This window comes from Dreissena polymorpha, chromosome 4 (genome assembly GCF_020536995.1).
Source record: "Dreissena polymorpha isolate Duluth1 chromosome 4, UMN_Dpol_1.0, whole genome shotgun sequence".
Classification (NCBI taxonomy): Eukaryota; Metazoa; Mollusca; class Bivalvia; order Myida; family Dreissenidae; genus Dreissena; species Dreissena polymorpha.
In genome coordinates, this window is record NC_068358.1 from 14,530,860 (window position 1) to 14,550,054 (window position 19,195).

At 34.7% G+C, this 19,195-nt stretch overlaps 1 protein-coding gene across 4 annotated transcripts in view; it reads left to right on the forward strand.

Annotated features, from left to right (window-relative positions):
- Nucleotides 1-19,195, forward strand: part of LOC127877845 (protocadherin Fat 1-like) — a 173,417-nt gene that overhangs the window by 26,188 nt on the left and 128,034 nt on the right. For all 4 annotated transcript variants that reach the window (XM_052424130.1, XM_052424131.1, XM_052424132.1 and 1 more), the window contains exon 3: nucleotides 8,121-8,432. In XM_052424130.1, coding sequence (XP_052280090.1) covers nucleotides 8,121-8,432 — 312 coding nt within the window. The remainder of the gene's footprint in view (nucleotides 1-8,120; nucleotides 8,433-19,195) is intronic.

Consider the following 19,195-nt stretch of genomic DNA (forward strand, 5'->3'; position numbering starts at 1 on the left):
TAATTTATTCTTAATATGAATTTTGTATGCGGACTTTAAAGTAAAGATTAAGTTACCAGCTGTGAAAGATTTGAGATAAAACATTATGAAATACAGCCGTGTCAAATTACTCACAGCTCATTTGAAGGTTATGTCCTTTCAAACACAGTAGGGTATAACCTGTCACCCACAAACTTAGGAATAAAGAATTGTTCCTGTTCAGGTGTATACATCTCTAGCATATGAACTTGTAATTTTCTGAATGACCTACATAATGTCAAGTGCTAAGTTAAAGGTCTAGCTTTTTTACCGCATGAACAAGTTCTATTGCCAAATAAGGATGTCAATCAACCTGGTCTCTGAAAGTCAATGGATTTGTTTTACCCCCAACGTTGTTGATTGATTTCATGTCCATTTTGTTTGCTTCAGTTGTCAAATATATTTGCCAATTAAGCCACATTCACTGACTTTTAAACCTGCATATTTATATGATAATTTTGATTGATGTTTGACATAAAGAACATTGGAATTTATTCATTATCAGACTTATGTAATGATCTGTGTAAAACGTTGGCCTGAAAATCTATATGGAACATGGAAATATTGTTCACAGTAAAAGTTTTTTAGTACACTCGCACAATTCCAAACAAAGGTGTTGGGTTAATTATTAATATGTAGTACACCATCTGCATGGACTCAAAAATAATAATGTTACAAATGAACATTTCCCATTAGTTGAGATGTTTACCAGTTTTGTCCCAAAAGAAAGGCAAAACCTGACAATCTTAATTTTGCATGGTCCTTATTAAAATTATTATAAAGCTGTCTGGACATCATGATCATATTGATTTTTTCTTGATCAATTTGAACGAATTAAAACAAATGTGCATATTAACTACAGAAATCTTAAAAATGACACTATTTTCCACTCTTTGCTTTTTGTCATGACGTACATCAAACTGGCGCGTTTATGACTTATTGATCCTTCTATTGCAAGGAGGACCAGAATTGCAGACACTGTCTATTATCAGCCACTGTGATCAGTACATTGTGTAAATGTGCTACCTGTTGCCACAAAGTGTTGCCTTAACATCATCATTGTAATTATTACTTTATTTACAGCCAATTAGCTTGGTGTGCGTTTTGACAGGTCTGCCCTATAGGTGGTCAGGCAATACAATGGCTGTATTGTCAAACATTGCATAACTTTGCACAATTTGTTACTTATGCTTTGCACACCTGATTTGTCTCCTTGAATAGGTTTTCTGTTTTATTAAGAAAATGTTTGTTCTGAATGATGTAATATCTGTTACAAAGATGCACATTATGCATTTATGTATTCATAGTTTTGACAGATTTAGCAAAGTTTGAGTAAATCAGTGCCTATTGTTGTTGCAGTTTTGTAACAGTTTGGTCTAGTGTGTTGTGAATACAAAGTCAATGCCAGCTTTCAAAAGTGACCTTAATATAAATCCAAGGTTTCTACACAAGCAAAAACTCAAGAATACTCTCAGGGTATATCTGATGTGTTGTCAGCGATTAGTGATTTTTTTTGCAACAATTTCACCCCTCCCCAAGTGTTTTTTTCCAAATAGTAAAAAAACTATGATCTTTCCCAAAAATCTTGCCAGATTGTCCCCCAAAGTGGACTGCAGGACAGAAAGTTCTCCTTTGCCCCTTTGCTGGTTACATCACAAGTAATATTGTGAATATGTCCAATCAGAGGGTTACAGCGTCGTCATGAATGTGTGACGTGCTGATGATCTTTTGCTATGTCTGTTTATCTGCCAATTTTCTCGTTTTTATTGGATATTGACAAATATAAACAGTAACATACAGTATTACATGCATTGATGCTAGAATAAATTACATAAGACTTAGTGTTACCACAAAATTAAGTGAGTTGATTCATGCATTTAACCAACCAATGATTTTCCATGGAAGATGTCACAGATAACATCCTTACCAGAAAGGCCCCAGGGGATAATGACGACCGCCTAGGTCGATAATCCACATGACTAATGTCTTAATTTGTCACGCTTTCCCATTGCACGCTTTTCACTGCGACCAGACTTTTTCGAACATTTTGGTTACTCAGCGATTTATGTGATAACTGAATGACTGAAGCGTGCTGTGTAATGGCCTATAGATGTTACAATTCAACGTTATGGAATCGACCAGTACGGAATTGTCATTTAATAAGATGGGCGGAGTTATGGCATTATTGACATTATTGACATCCACTATAAACTAATATCCCAAGAAACAGCAATTTTGATTGGCTAAAAAAGTAGATAAAAGTAACTTCCCTTTACGGTCGCTAGAAAGTGAGTTGAAGATTCCAGGAAAAATGGATGCTTCGAACGAAAAAGGAAAGTCAAAACAACAGAAATTTACCCGATTCTTTAGAAAAGAAAGCGGACAGAATAATGTAAGCTTAGGAAATGACCAAATGTTAGGTTTGCTATCGGAGGATGTCTCAAATAGTGCAGACGCGAATGCAGAAACGGAAATGTCTTACCTAACCATGAAAGTGAGAGGGGCCAGAACCCCTGTCCATGCTTTCTTTTAGATGCAACCATGCATATCTCCAATAAGCGACATTGGATGCTAGCCCAAGTCAGTTATGAAATCATACCTGTCATGTTTTTTTTGCATGCAATGAAGATCTCACGCTGACTTAGTAATTTCTCACGCATTTATTCAAAAACAAAAACATGAAAAAAGTAATGTGTGGATTTCATAAAATGTCGTATAATTACTACCGAGACAGGCGGGAGACGGGCGGGCTGTTTTAGTGGTTTCTAACCTAAATACCACATGTACCGAAAACTTTTTAACAGTGTTAAAGTATCATTATCACGACGCCACCGGTGTCTATGTAAACAACAGAAATCGGCTGCAAAATGTCAGCAAGTGGCTCACCAGCGAAGATAAAAAAACTTCATGCAAAAAAAGGGCAAATTTCAGAAAAAAATAGTCTTAATATTGCTCAGGAAATAGCCCCAAAACGCACCACAGACGATCTTGGATCCAAAAATTTTCAGGGGGAAGCATGCCCCCCGACCCCCCTAGATTTGGCCTCTAATTTTTTTTCCTTACTGCCAACCTAGAGGGTGCTTATAATAAATGTTAGTGTAATTAAAATGAATTCAAATATGAATTGAACATGAAATTAAAAGCTATTTATGTTTTGCCTGATTGTTTGGTTGCACATGGCATAAGACCCATTTTAGCATGATACGGGACAATTGTTTCACTGGAAACGCACAGTAAGTAACACTGTTTATGGTCAAAATATTGGTACTTAAATTTATTTTATTTTGAGTGAATTTACATACCGGTACATAACTGGAAACCACAACAGCTCAAAATCCTGGTTCATCTTGGTGTAAAGGCATTGTGGGCGTACAGGGTTATTTTTGTGTACTTTAAATTTTAAGTCGCTCTCCATTTAAAATCTTGAAACTGATTGGGTGAAAACAGCCCCTTCTTTGTGTGTGTTTTATTGACAAAACTTGATTTAGTTCTTAAATAACACAGGTGTTAAAGCAGATTTGGAGTTTGTTTAGGTTCTTCCAGTTGGCCTGTTAGTTTTTTGAAAGATAAGAAAGCGGTTTTAGTGTTTTAAAGTTTTAAATATTTAAAACATCGAAACTTACGGAGAAAAAATTAAGTATATAGCACAACCCTTTATCTTATTATTTGCTTTGCTAATTGCGATTTGTTTTGCTAATTGCGATTTTAATCTCAACGTTTAAACCAGCCTATGTTTATTTAATATCTGAATACAGGCATTTTGGATTTGGGACTTCCCGTATAACATACAAAATACAGATTGTGTTGTGAGTCATTTTGTTTACACTGTTCAAGTGTTTGAAAGCCTTCCATTGTCAAAATGGCTAGACATAACTGCACTTCTTTGCTTTCATTCACATTTGCTCTGTAGTGGATTTCAATGCTGATAACTATCAGTTTTTGAAGCTTTTTAAAAGAAAAAACTAATGAAGGTTAATTGAGATGAATTATTAATACTTAGTGTACTGTAAAATAAGACATGCTTATATTCTGTTGTAAATTAAATTCTGCCTTTATGTGCTGGCCTTATTTCATCCTTAATGTGTCCACCTTGGTTACACAATATACAAATCAAGATTGCTTTTTGAATTTTTGAAAACTTTCTTCTTGATTCTGATTGTGACCATATACAGGTACTACCAGCAAAATATTATGCTATCTTGTGTTTCCATCTTGACATTAAAATATATGCGTCAGTTGACACTTATACATTCTAAATAGTTTCTAAAAGCAATCATTTTATTTCTAATGCACTGCCATTTTTTGTACCTTAAGCTCTTCATATTAAAAAGGTCCTTCAAGTGTGTTTGGTTTTCAATAAAAAAGAAGTTGCAAGATTACAGTAATATCATGGATAGGATACCTCATATTAAAAGCACAAAACTTGAGTCTTCAATCAACATATCCACTTTTATGGTTTAATGAAAACAAAATGCTTTCCGGTTTTGGCAAGCCAAGTACTACTCCAATTGAATCACAGTTATCAGTATTGGAAGCTTAGAAATGTACAAAATATAATTACAAAAACACAATTCAACATCAATGGTAACTGACCTTGAGAAATGTTGGACATTATAAAAAAAATTATCATAGGTATTAGAATTTCAGATGGCTACTTTGTTTTTTTAAAGACATGGTTTAAGAATTTTCTTAGCACTATGTCCTGGTAATTTTTAGCTTGGATCTTTGTTTTTCTAGTTTTCGAACATTTTCAAATTTGAGCACTAATGCAGCAAAAATTTATTCTTGCACAATCATGATAAGAATTTATTTAGAACATCTGCTTGCAAAGTGATTCGCAAACATTAACAGGTGTCTTGTTGATTGTGTTCACAAATAAAATTGCTCATATCAACTCTGCTTGCAAGTGAATTTCAATGCGATAAATTATTTCAGCATCAAACTTGATACAGGTGAATCATCAATTATCATAAACAATTTATTTCTTTGGAAGCAATTGATTTATGGTGTATCATTAAAGCATTCTGGGCTATTTGCCCCATTATATGTTAATACATAATAAGATTTAAAAGTCTTATTTTGTTGCAAAATGTTTTTAAGAAATACATATTATATCAAAACTATAGTTGCATAATCATTTTAGTGCTTAAAAAATGATATATGATTTGAAGTTTTGAAAGAGTTAAATAGGCACTTGAGCGGTTCTGTTTCATTAACAACAAATATCAAACTTGTATCATTTTTCCATTTGAATAGGTTAGTTTGGCTGTAAGCCATGCGGTTAGTGTTGATGTGACATTTATTGCAATGATTTTGATAAGAAAAGCCGTTGGATAAAAGTTGACTTTTTTGCTTGATTAATGATTTGTGTAACTTCATAGGGCATCAAGATAATGTTTTTGGCGACATTTGGACAAGACAGTCTGAGCAACTTGCTATTGTTCAGTAAGGAACAATATTTAATGTCTGTTTGTATAATTCCAAGTATAGATGCTGCTTATGCATTTTCTAAAAAGTCTGAATAAATAATGGGATGTTGTCTGCCAATAAGTAAATTTTGGTCCTTTCATTATTCATACACATCCCTGTTAGGAGCACTTTTTTTTAATAATGTGACGCAATTTTGAAAGTTGTAAATGTGTCTGTCTTCGAAACTATGTCTGGATGTTCAAGGTTATTTAGTCCTCTTTGTTTATCTTTAGGTTATTACTTTATTTTCTTCCTGTACTGTTGGCATTGAAATTTATTTGTTAACAAATTTATTAAAAATATGTGCAATTCAAAAGCTCAATAATAATTACTTCAGCAAAACTTAAAATAGACACTTAATTGAGTGAGTATTCCTTTGAAAAAGAAAAACCTGTAAAACATTAAATGAACATCAAACAATACAGCAATTGCATTCAATACTTAATAAGAAAATCTTCCGCTTACTTACACCTGGAAAGTGTAATGCTGGCAACGGAAAGTGTTGCTGGCAACGGTACATATGACCATTAGATATGCAGATATGCATTGTGATCAGCCTAACTTATTGTAAAATTAGCTGTGAATATTCTTAGAGCCTACAAAAATTGCCCACAGCTTGATGGTAGTTTTTCAATGATCATGGCTGTAAGGGCATGTTTGTATTTAGTAAAATAAATTATAATTGATTATAATGTCTTTGCCGTTTTGTTGTTAATGAATGTTTTCTATAAGTAGATAATAAAAAATGCTTTAGGGAATATGATGCTTATTATGTGATTTTCTGTGGAGTTATTTACTTGTTGAAAGCCGTTATCAACTTGCCATTCATCAACAAAAAGCTGTGTCATTAACTTTCATCCAGCTGAAACATGAAAACACATTTTTTTTGTTGAACAGTCCCATATGTCTTGCTAGCAGTGACATAGGAAATATTGAAAGCAATTATTACCAATTTTCACTGGCCTGTAATTTGTAGGTGTCGCATTTCCACTATTGTTGGAGCATCCATTGAGGTTAAAATCCACATAATCTCATGTTTCACCATGATGCCTGCCAAGGTGGTAAATTGCTGTGTATTTTGTAGGCTCATTAAATCATAAACGGTTTTTGTGTAAATTCATCCTGAGGCTCAAGGCAATGTAATCAAATAATATATGTGAATTGCTTCTGAGAAAACTGTTTTTGTTTGCGCAATCTTAACTCCCCCCACCTCACTAAAATCAGGATGTTAGCAACAAGCTGTCTTGATTTGACTTTAGTTTGTGGTAAAACATCTTCCTTCTCTGTTGCACCTTTTCGTTATGCAGATCTTCTAGTTTGAGCACTATTTATTGCATTAGGATCTTATACATTGTATCAGCTGACATGTTATTATGCCCCACTCTCTTGTGGGTATATTTCAGTTGTGGTTAATCTTAAATTTTTCTCCCCAATGAGTTTGTCACATTTATGTCCCTCATCAGTGTTTGCTTACATTTTGGTCTCAAATTGTACAGTTTTACAATTTTTCAAATTAGGAAAACCAATGCTGGGGAATGAGAAACTATTGATTTGTCTGAGAGAGCACAGAATGCATCAGTGTTTGAAGAAACACTGCAGGAAATGTGTTTATGTGTGTCATTGCTTTTAGGAAAAAACTAAATTTTAATCAAATTATTATTTCAATTATGGTTATCTAAGTAAGTAACTGAAACTTGCGAACATTGCAATTATGTATACATTATGTAGGCATTATAATGGAGCACACAGTGTTAAAACAAATCAGTATCCTCTCCATTAAAAATAGCCCAAAATACATCCAATTTTGATGTATGCAAATTAATGAAACTTGAAAATATGTCAGATATGATTTACATTGATTTCTTCTTTTGCAAGCATGATATGCAGAGGCTAAAATACACAGTGTTAAAACAAATAGGTAATCTCTCCATTCAAAATATCCCAAACATATACCTCCCTGTTAAATCAAGACATTCAAGACAAAAAATTGATATATGCATTTAGTAAACAAAACTTTGGAACATGGGCTCAGTCTAAATTTTTTGATAGGAATTAGTGGTTGCTCATTCGCACAGGGTGAGTAGATATTATTAAAAGGCTAATGGTCAACTCAATTAAAAAAAAAATGGTATTCCGACTTGACAACTAGCATTCCAGAAGGGCTTGCACCAATAACCTTACAGTTTAGCCCTCTATTTTTAAAAGAATGAAGATCCAACATTGCTCATACAACAGCATGTCAGCCATGTTTTAGTGTAATTGTTGTCTGATTTAGTTTTCTTAAAAGTAAGTATTAGATAATTATCACAGGAACTTCAGTGTTCTACGGATGCACCGGCAGCCTGTGATTTCACATGTTACAAGCAATTATTGTGCCGGATACTTCACCGAAAAATATCAATTCAAAACAGCTCAAAAATGCCCATTTTAGTTCTTAGTCACTGGCCACCTTGAAAATATGACTGGCTACTCAAATTTTTATGGAGAACACTGGAACTTGGTTCTGGGCTCCTTATTCTTTGCCAGGGCAACCCATAAACTTAAGATAATAATAAGTTGCCTGTCTAATCAACCTACTGTAAAGTTAGTTTCTATCTCTGCGATTATGAATAAATATATTGTATCTTCTGTAGGCACGATTTGCACAAGTCAGGTTCTCGACCGTGAGACGGCTACACACTACTGGCTGACAGTGTATGCCCAGGACCATGGACTGGTCCCGCTACACTCAAGACTTGAGGTCTACATCGAGGTCACTGATGTCAATGACCATATACCGCTGACTTTTGAACCAGTCTACTACGGGACGGTGGTCGAGAACGCTAACAACGGTTTCGTGACCCAGATACAGGCATTCGATCTTGATAGGAATCTGAATCAGAGTCTGAAGTACACAATCACACGATTCGACCCTCTGGAGTTCTTCCAAATTGATCCAGAAACTGGTATGTTAGTTTTTGGTAAAAATGTTTATACTATTTTTTCTGCATGATTGCTTGCTTTCAAAAATAGGGATCTTGTGGTCCAATGGCAAGGCTTGATATGGAAATATTCTTCCATCACTCAAGAAGTTGTTGGTCTTATTTTGAGTGGCGCTCTGGGAAATTGGGGCTTAATGCATGTTTGTAAAGTGTTGTCCCAGATTAGCCTGTGCAGTCCACACAGGCTTGTCTGAGACAACACTTTCCACCTAGACTGATGTTGTTTTTTTATGCTCCCCCAAAAATTTGGAGGGAGCATATAGTCGCCGCTTCGTCTGTCCGTCCGTCCGTACGTGTGTCCGTCCGTGCACAATTCTTGTCCGGGATATTTCTCAGCAACTAATGACCTGAATTCAATGAAACTTTATGGAAAGCTTCACTACCAAGAGGAGATGTGCATATTATCAGCGGGTTCTGGTGGGATGATTTTTCACAGAGTTATGGCCATTTGAAATTTTCCATTAACTGTACATATAGTGCAATTCTTGTCCGGGCTATTTCTCAGCAATTAATGACCGGAATTCAATTAAACTTTATGGGAAGCTTCACTACCAAGAGGAGATGTGCATATTATCAGCCGGCTCTGGTGGGATGATTTTTCACATAGTTATGGCCCTTTGAAATTTTTTGTTAACTGTACATTTAGTGCAATTCTTGTCCGGGCTATTTCTCAGCAACTAATGACCGGAATTCAATGAAACTTTATGGGAAGCTGCACTACTAAGAGGAGATGTGCCTATTATCAGCCGGTTCTGGTTGGATGATTTTTCACAGAGTTATGGCCCTTTGACATTTTCCATCGTACATATTGTGCAATTCTTGTCCGAGCTATTTCTCAGCAACTTATTACGGGAATTCAATGAAACTTTATGGGAAGCTTCACTACCAACAGGAGATGTGTATATTATCAGCCGGTTCTCATCGGATGATTTTTCACAGAGTTATGGCCCTTTAAAATTTTCCATTGTACATATAGTGCAATTTTTGTCCGAGTTATTTCTCTGCAACTTATTACGGGCATTCAATGAAACTTTATGGGAAGCTTCACTACCAACAAGAGATGTGCATATTATCAGCCTGTTATGGTGGGATGATTTTTCACAGAGTTATGGCCCTTTGAAATTTTCTATAAACTGTACATATAGTGCAATTCTTGTGCGGGCTATTACTCCCCAATTACTGACTGGAATACAATGAAGCTTTATGGGAAGCCTAACTACCATGAGGAGATGAGCATGTTATTAGTGGGTTCTGGTTAGATGATTTATTTAGAGAGTTATGGCCCTTTGAAATTTTTAAGTTGCTAAATCATCCATTGTATTATTTTGTCAAAAGTTATGCCCCTCAAGACGTTTCCTTTTATCTGAATATATAGTGCAATATTGTGACAACAAAAACCTTTGGGGAGCATCACCCTTCTCTGACGGTTTCTTGTTTTTATAAGAAACTACCTTAAAATGAAAAACTCCATAAATGCTGAAAGTGTTTTCCCTGACTAGCCTGTGTGGACTGCACAGGCTTATCTGGAACAACACTACACAAGTGCATTAAGGCCAGTCTCTTATTATCCTATCAAGTTGACATTGATATGATTTGTACTGATACTTAGGAACAAATATTGACTGCATCTCTTTGATAATTCTGTCTGAATCTGAGGGCAGTTGAGAGCACTGTGATATTGATGGTATAGTGGCAATAAAACAGAAGATGAAGGAAAGATTGATCTGTTTCGGAGGTATCAGATCTTCAGAAATCATAAAACTTTGCCATTTCTGTTGAAGCTTCTAACAAGCACAGGCAGTGGACTGATCTCTTATTAAAATTCCTTCACATCATTAACCTTCAAGCACCCTGCTGTTCCCCCTGGGGGACTTATAACATCCTGGGTTACTGCCCTCTGTGAATGTTGTCCATGTTTCCAATGCGATGTAAATTCTACTGGATTTGCAGAAGGATATTCAGGGGCCTGTGTAAAGCTGGCCAACTTGTTAGGTTCCTTTGGTCAGCTCTGGGTGTGGGCAAGATACCATCAGAGTTGGACTGTTACAGCCCCTAAAGGTCATTTGGCAGGCTTAATTGGCAACTAGAGAGCTGTTTGTTGTTCCCAAGCATGCAAGTACAGTAATTTTCTTTGTCTTCAAGAATTTGCTTTACCTCCATATTAAGGTTTAGTAATTATAAGTCATGGATAGCATGTTTTTGTGTCAATATTTCTTGGGGTGAAATTGCCATGTATACATGTTTAGGAATGACAGCAGAATTTGGTACCATTAATTTGGGTAGTTTCTTTAGCATGAGGTATGTCAAAAATTACTTAATCATCATTAGGGAGATTGTTTACATCTTCTTCATTCCTGTGACATATAATTATCTCTGTATTGCATATTGCTATCCCAAGGAGTATAGTTAGTAGGATGATAATAGAAGTTGTTCATTTGTAATCTTAGTTTAGATGTTAAAAAGGAATGACTATCTTTAGTTTAAACCTATTTATTTTAGCTCGATTGGATCGAAAGCCTAAGGATTATATAAACGCTCTTGAGTCTGTTTCCTGGGCCTAGAACCAGTACTTGGTGTCTTTGGTGAAGATCTAAAGAACGCTCCCATGGTGGGGATCGAGGTCATCTAAAATCTTCAGCTTATTTAGTATTTGTATCACAACAGAACTCTATAAAGATACAGCGGCAATTAAAATGCTCAGTATTTCAATAATAGCCTGGCATAGGTTAGCTGCTATTTAGGGGCATATTTGGTTCACCGAGGATGTTATCAGTAGCGACAGAAGTGACCTTTTTGGGGGGACGGCTAGATACATTAACATTTGTTGAAAGGGACTTAACAGCTCTGTGCATAAGTCACATTATCTGTATAGATGGATCCCAGTGTTTGGCGTGTGCTTTACAGGCTAAATTATTTAATAGATATTCAAACAATTGCTATATAGCCATGTCTGATAGCCTTACATTGACATAAACAAATGGGACAATAATGGTGCCAAGCCATTTGATCAATAGAAACATGAAAATTGTTTGTTTATTCTTTTTTTAATAGTGATTAATACTGGACAGACAGAACAGCCATGCACATAAGCAGACTGGGCCGGAGCTAACCTTTTGGCATATGACACAAGATCCAGTGTAATGCAGCTCATATATTGTTAACTGTTGTTGAGAACAAACAGGTGCTATCAAACACTTCTATCATCCTTCTGACTGGCAAATGTGACTTGCTATATATAAAAGAGTTTATGGGATTATGTGTCTCTTATTCTCATATTACGGTGTGTAAAAACTCAGTAATACGTCTACCCGCTCATACTTGGGGAAGTATAAATCGGTTCAAAAATTTGCCATTTTGTTAATGCAGGGTTCTCAATAAGAGCCAGCCGCTGGCCAAATCAGCCGTTTGAAATCAGATTTTGGCCGGTTGAAAATAGCTCAGATTCGGAAAATCGGCAATTGACTTTTCGAAATTTGCGTGTCTTTTTGGTAATTTTGCTCCTTTTGCTATTAAGCAAAGACGTCGCTTGATTATCTCCCTTAACGCTTTACAACAACAACAGCAACAACAATGAAAAGCGCAAATTGGAATCGGTCAAAAAGCAGTCAAATATTTTGACGTTCTTTTCATCACATGGTGAGTTTTTGTTCCTCAGATTGCTTGCGTTTTTTGTGTTCATGCAAAGTTTTTGTTGTTGTGAAAATTTGTTTTAATTCAGTTACATTTCAAACTAGAAGTGTCACGCAAAATGTGCATGGTAGACGGTCGATCAGGCCTTTTCCGCCAATTCCCAATCCGAAATTAATAGGTTTTTTTCCTTATCAGAATCAAATGTCCCAATTCGAACCTTGTGCAAAAAAACTCCCGTCAAAATCGTAAAAATTGACCCTAAAAATCGAGTGCAATTAAATGAAAAGTTAACAGCTCTTGAAAAAGGTTGGAATTTTTAAATAATTAAACTCTAAATTATTTTTAACACCAGCATCAAGACATTTTGGCATTATTTTCTAAATTTAATTCTTATTATTTAAATTATTTCTATTTGGCATTTTCTAACCCCTGCGAAATGTTGTTCTGCAGTTCACAAATAATTCGTGAACTGTTGGAACTGAGTTCATGAATTGTTCACGAATAGTCAGTGAACAGAAAATGAGCCATGTCTGTGAAATGTTCTTGAAATTTTAGTTCATGAACACTAATTTCATGAAGTGTTCATGAAATATTCTTGAAACCTAATGGCATGAAGTGTTCATGAACTATTCTTGAACCCTTATGGCATGAAGTGTTCATGAACTATTCTTGAACCATTATGGCATGAAATGTTCATGAACTATTCATGAACACCAATGGTATGAAGTGTTCTTGAACAGTTCATGAACAACACAATTCTTGAAAAATTCTTCAGGGTTTTGCTGTTCATGAACAGTTCATGAACATTTTTCTTCTATTTTTCAATGGCTCATTTTCTGTTCACGGACTGTCAGTGAATAGTTCATGAACCATAGTTCTTAAAGAGTTCATGAACTGAGGTGGCATGAAGTGTTCATGAACTATTCATGAACAAGAATTTGTCAATTTATGCAAAGGTTACTCAACAAACAGGTCAGGGTAAGAAGAAACAAGTTTTGTATTAGCACTTAAGAGCATCAGAAGGAAACATGTTGTTCAAAAAAGTTCTTAAAGTGTTCAAGAATAGTTTAAGAATAATTCAAGAACAGGAAAGGTCCTTAAAAAGTTATTGAACTGTTCCTGAAGGCAGTTCTTGATCAGTTCTTGTACAAATGTTCTTAAAATTCTCTAGAACAGGTCAAGAACTCTTACTAACAGTGGTGAAAATACTATGCATATTCATACTAACTTCACAGGTTTCACAAATCTACAAGATTAGTATGCTAGACATTTCAATATTACTTTCAAAAATATTTATGAAACATCTAGCACAAAGGAATTCATGAATTATTCATGATGGATCCTCAAAGTCTGTCTCAGAAAAGTCATCAGAAATAATTGTTCATGAAATGTTCATTACTAAGTATTTATGGTTAGATGAAGAACTGTTCATGAACTTTGAAGTGTTCAACAAAAATTCATAAACTGTTCATGAATGTGTCTTAAGAACAGTTCATGTCCAAAAGTTCATGAACCAAGATCAGGAACTTTTTGAGAACGGTTCATGAACAATTCCTGATTGGCTTGAAGTGTTCATGAAATCATGAACAACATTTCGCCAAGGAAATTAGAAAGACTCTATTCTATTTCAATAACTCTAGTAAATTTTTCTTTTTTTCACATTCGATTCATTGAAGTTTCCTAATCTCCATAAATATTGTTCTTTAGATTAAATTAGACCTATTTTGTAAACTAGATTTTTAAAGCACTTTCTAGACTAACAGTAACTTCTATTTATATCAGTTTTTTGACAGATTTTGAACTTCTTTTTACATTCATTAAGGTATTTGCTGTATGTTGTTCATTTTTGTAACGATACTTAGATTCTTTAGACATGGCTTGTACCTATTCTTAATTAATTTTCTGTCATTGTTCTTCATTTTCCGAGTTCTTGGAATAAAAATTAGTTATTTTTGTTAAAGCTGCCTTGGTTTTCACTTATACATAAATTCTTTGAGTGTATTTAGGCGTCCCTGACTGAACGCCTTTAGTTAATTGAATTACAACCAGTCAGTAGAGTCATCCTGACCGGAAATAAGAGTTCGTCAAAAAAATATTTCCGCATAACATAATTGCTCACAAAGTTACATAACTTGTTACCGTCCTGTGACCGGTTCATTTGCGTAAGCGTAGGAGACCGCACTACCACACCTGGATAGGACAGTTTTGTTCGATAATGGTTTGGATCGGTAAATAAAACATGGCCGCCAGGGGGGGTCTTTTTCCTTATATTTATATAGTAAAAAAGCTTGTGAACACTCTAGAAGTCACATGTTTTGCCTAATCATCATGAAATTTTGTGAAAACATTAGTTATGTGGATGTCTCGGACGAGTTTAAAAATGGTCATGATCAGTGAAAAAACATGGCCGCCAGGGAGTGGGGCAGTTTTCTTTATAATATAGTGACAACATGTGAACAGTCTAGAAGACACATTTTTTTCCCAATCTTCATGAAATTTAGACATATCGTGGAAGAGTTAAAAAATGGTTCAGGTCTGTTAAAAAAACATGGCCGCCAAGGGGCCATTTGTTGTTCATTCTTCATGATACTTGGTTAGAACATTTGTTCCATTGATATCTTTGGCTGCAAAGAACAGGTCATTTCTTTTTATCTCAGGTGGGCGACTTTGGGCCTTTCAGGTCCTCTTGTCTCTAATGATGTCAAACTGTCAATTCACACATGGAAAATTTTCGCTATACTTTTTTTTTATGCTATTGACTGTTTGTTTACTATTTCAGTTGAAAAGAAAACACACTTGCAATCATTTGATTAAATTATTAAATTAAAAACAAGAGTGAAGTTAAAAACAGTGATTATATTAATTCTTGTTTGTTAAAAGACAACGTTTTGTTTTGTAAATCAACAAGATTTCTCTACTACTGTAACAACAACAACTGCAACCATTACCGCTACGCCGCTGGGATAGATTTCTTTTTTTTCATGGACAACCTCTTAAGTAGATACTGTAATTTTAATCAATTTTTGGAGTAAAAAATATTGACTGGGTTTTTATGACATGCCTCAATTATGTACATTGTCAATTCAATTGTACTTCAAAGATAAATGATAATGAGCCCATTAGCAGATAACTGTCACATTCAAAGAAAACTGTTTGAATGAATTGACTTTCTGACTGTTTTCTCTATGAAAGCCCTGGGATAATGATTTCAACAGATTCAATGATGATTTTGTTTTGCACGATGCCTGACACACAATGTTGATTATTGCTTTCAACAAGCAGGTACCGGTAGTCTACAACCATGCTAAATAAGTATCCTTTGAGGTTTTGGCAATAATAATTCTGCATTTAATTGTACTACACTTTCCATATTTGTTCAGAATTTTTAGGATATAAGATATTTTGTACTATTTAAATACTGTTTGCAAATCAATAGTTGATTGCAAAACTGCTGAACATTCCTAGACAGGATTTGAAATGCACAAGATGTAGATTTGATATATTTAGTGCAAAGTGTAATAAATGCCTGTATAAATTCAGTGTGAACAGTGTAAATAATGTATTTTTGGACCAAACACTATGTACATTAAATTAATGAATTATATTAGACAGTTACCTATTAAGAGTTTTAGAACTAATTTAATTGGGTAAATAATTATGTACAATTTTATAGTCAACATTTTGCTTTGCTTGTATGTTGTACAGCATATCCAAACTTAAAATGTATCCTAACTTTTGTTTAATCAAGTATTAATCTTGTAAGTCAACTTGTAAACCAGGCTCAATCTCTTCTATTCAAATATTGAAAGGTCATGAAGATCAGTTTTACAAACAATGACATTAACATAAGTTGACAAAAATGTACAGCAATGGTATTTAATAAATAAATAGGTATTTTGTGACTATCTCAATAAAAAGCTAGTTGTCCCCTAGGGGTTTCAACGGTGGGGACTTATGGTTTGTGCTCCGTCAGTCTGTCGTCAGTCTGTCTGTCAGTCTGTCCGTCACACTTTTCTGGATCTTCGATAACTTTACAAGTTCTTAATATTTTTTTATGAAACTTGAAACATGGATAGATGGCAATATGGACATTATGCATGTCATTTGATTTTGATCCTACGTTAAAAATTCTGGTTGTTATGGCAACAAATAGACTAAAAATGCTGAAAATGGTGGTTTTCTGGATCCTGCGATAACTTTAAAAGTTCTTTATATTTTTTCATGAAACTTGAAACATGGATAGATGGCAATATGGACATTATGCACGTCATTTCATTTTGTTCCTACATAAAAAATTCTGGTTGCTATGGCAACAAATACAAAATAAAAAAATCTGATTATGGTGGAATTTCTGACAATGGTGGAGTCGGTAGGGGACCATATTGCTTGCCAATCTCTTGTTATTAATATTTCCATGTTTTGCGACAGAAACAAATTAAACATAAACGTTTTGTTACAAAATACAAAAATAATGCACTGGACATTGTTGATTGTTTTTGAATGTATTATTAGTCCCCTACCGGTTTCACTCGAGGGGACTTATGGTTTGCGCTCCGTCTGTCAGTCTGTCGGTCTATCTGTCTGTCTGTCAGTCTGTCCGTCACACTTTTCTGGATCCTGCGATAACTTAAAAAGTTCTTCATATTTTTTCATGAAACTTGAAATATGGATAGATGGCAAAATGGACATTATGCATGTCATTTCATTTTGTTCCTATGTCAAAAATTCTGGTTGCTATGGCAACAAATAGACTAGAAATACTGCTGAAAATTGTGGTTTTCTGGATCCTGTGATAACTTTAAAAGTTCTTAATATTTTTTCATGAAACTTGGAACATGGATAGATGGCAATATGGACATTATGCACGTCATTTCATTTTGTACCTACTTCAAAAATTCTGGTTGCTATGGCAACAAATAAAAAAAATATTCTGACAATAGTGGAATTTCTGACAATGGTGGAGCCGGTAGGGGACTTTTATTGCTTGGCAATAGTCTTGTTTTTTCAAGATTATTGTTTAATGTCATAACACAAGTGGGTAAAACTATTTAGCATTTTGCAAACTTTTAGAGCTCTGCCAACCTCGTGTACACTGTCTTTAGGCCAGCAATGATTCCATTTGAATGTACCTGGCAATAAGAAGGCAGGGATAAACATGAGACTGTCCATATAAGACTTCCAGTAACATCTATGATGATGACCAATGGTTTGTGATGGTGATACCCTGGGGCTTAAACCTTGACCCTGACTCACCCAAAAATAAACAAGCATTGCAAAAAAAAATCAGCTTTGTTTGTCTTCAAATAATTGTATTTGCATTATGGACTCTTAGTTTCCTACATTTACTAACTTCTCAATGTCCTTAGGCTTGTATAAATATCACCAGTATTATATCACTTATATTGGTACATAATAAAAGGTCTTTTCTTGGATACATAATAATCCGTTGTTTTTTTAATTAATTACACGAAATAAATACAACCAATCAATTGAAATGCATGTTGTTTTTTTAAATTTCATGTAAACTGTGCTTGACATCCCAAATGTTTACTGTGATTTTAACAGATAGGTGCAGAGAGAGAAATGCATGACAATTTTCCTCCAAATTTCAGTTTGTCATTAATTTTCAAATAAACTGCACCTGTGTTGGCAGACAGACAGAATGAAACAGGAAAAGGCGTGGCTTGCACTTATGTGACTCATTCACAATGTAGAAAGAGCAAGTTGCAAGTTTCATATGAATTATTTAAGAAAGCTAAAATTGTATTTATTTTTAATGAATGAAAGAGTGAATTTACTGTAAGTAAATTTTAGGATTAAATAATGAAGTAAATGACCCAAGAACACGGGTCAAACTCTGCCAATGATATTATATGCCTGATTATATATCGCTGACCAAACATTGATGCATTTGAAAGTTGTGAACATAATTAATGAAGGATTTGTTGAAAATGTACATGGGTATAAAGACATTCTCACTGTCTGCCATTGAAGCTATTGAATATTCATAGTGTTGAAGGTTTTATATCGGTTTCTTTGCATATAAGTTAATATGATAGCCTCGTTCTGTGAAAAAGGGGTTTAAAATGTATGTGGGTAAAGTGTCATCCTAGATTAGCCTGTCATAGGTTTAATGTATGTGGATAAAGTGTCATCCTATATTAGCCTGTCATAGGGGTTTAATGTATGTGGGTAAAGTGTCATCCTATATTAGCCTGTCATAGGGGTTTAATGTATGTGGATAAAGTGTCATCCTAGATTAGCCTGTCATAGGTTTAATGTATGTGGATAAAGTGTCATCCTATATTAGCCTGTCATAAGTTTAATGTATGTGGATAAAGTGTCATCCTATATTAGCCTGTCATAGGGGTTTAATGTATGTGGGTAAAGTGTCATCCTAGATTAGCCTGTCATAGGTTTAATGTATGTGGATAAAGTGTCATCCTATATTAGCCTGTCATAAGTTTAATGTATGTGGATAAAGTGTCATCCTATATTAGCCTGTCATAGGGGTTTAATGTATGTGGGTAAAGTGTCATCCTAGATTAGCCTGTCATAGGTTTAATGTATGTGGATAAAGTGTCATCCTATATTAGCCTGTCATAAGTTTAATGTATGTGGGTAAAGTGTTATCCTATATTAGCCTGTCATAGGGGTTTAATGTATGTGGGTAAAGTGTCATCATAGATTAGCCTGTCATAGGGGTTTAATGTATGTGGGTAAAGTGTCATCCTAGATTAGCCTGTCATAAGTTTAATGTATGTGGGTAAAGTGTCATCCTAGATTAGCCTGTCATAGGTTTAATGTATGTGGGTAAAGTGTCATCCTATATTAGCCTGTCATAGGGGTTTAATGTATGTGGGTAAAGTGTCATCCTAGATTAGCCTGTCATAGGTTTAATGTATGTGGATAAAGTGTCATCCTATATTAGCCTGTCATAAGTTTAATGTATGTGGGTAAAGTGTTATCCTAGATTAGCCTGTCATAGGTTTAATGTATGTGGGTAAAGTGTCATCATAGATTAGCCTGTCATAGGGGTTTAATGTATGTGGGTAAAGTGTCATCCTAGATTAGCCTGTCATAGGTTTAATGTATGT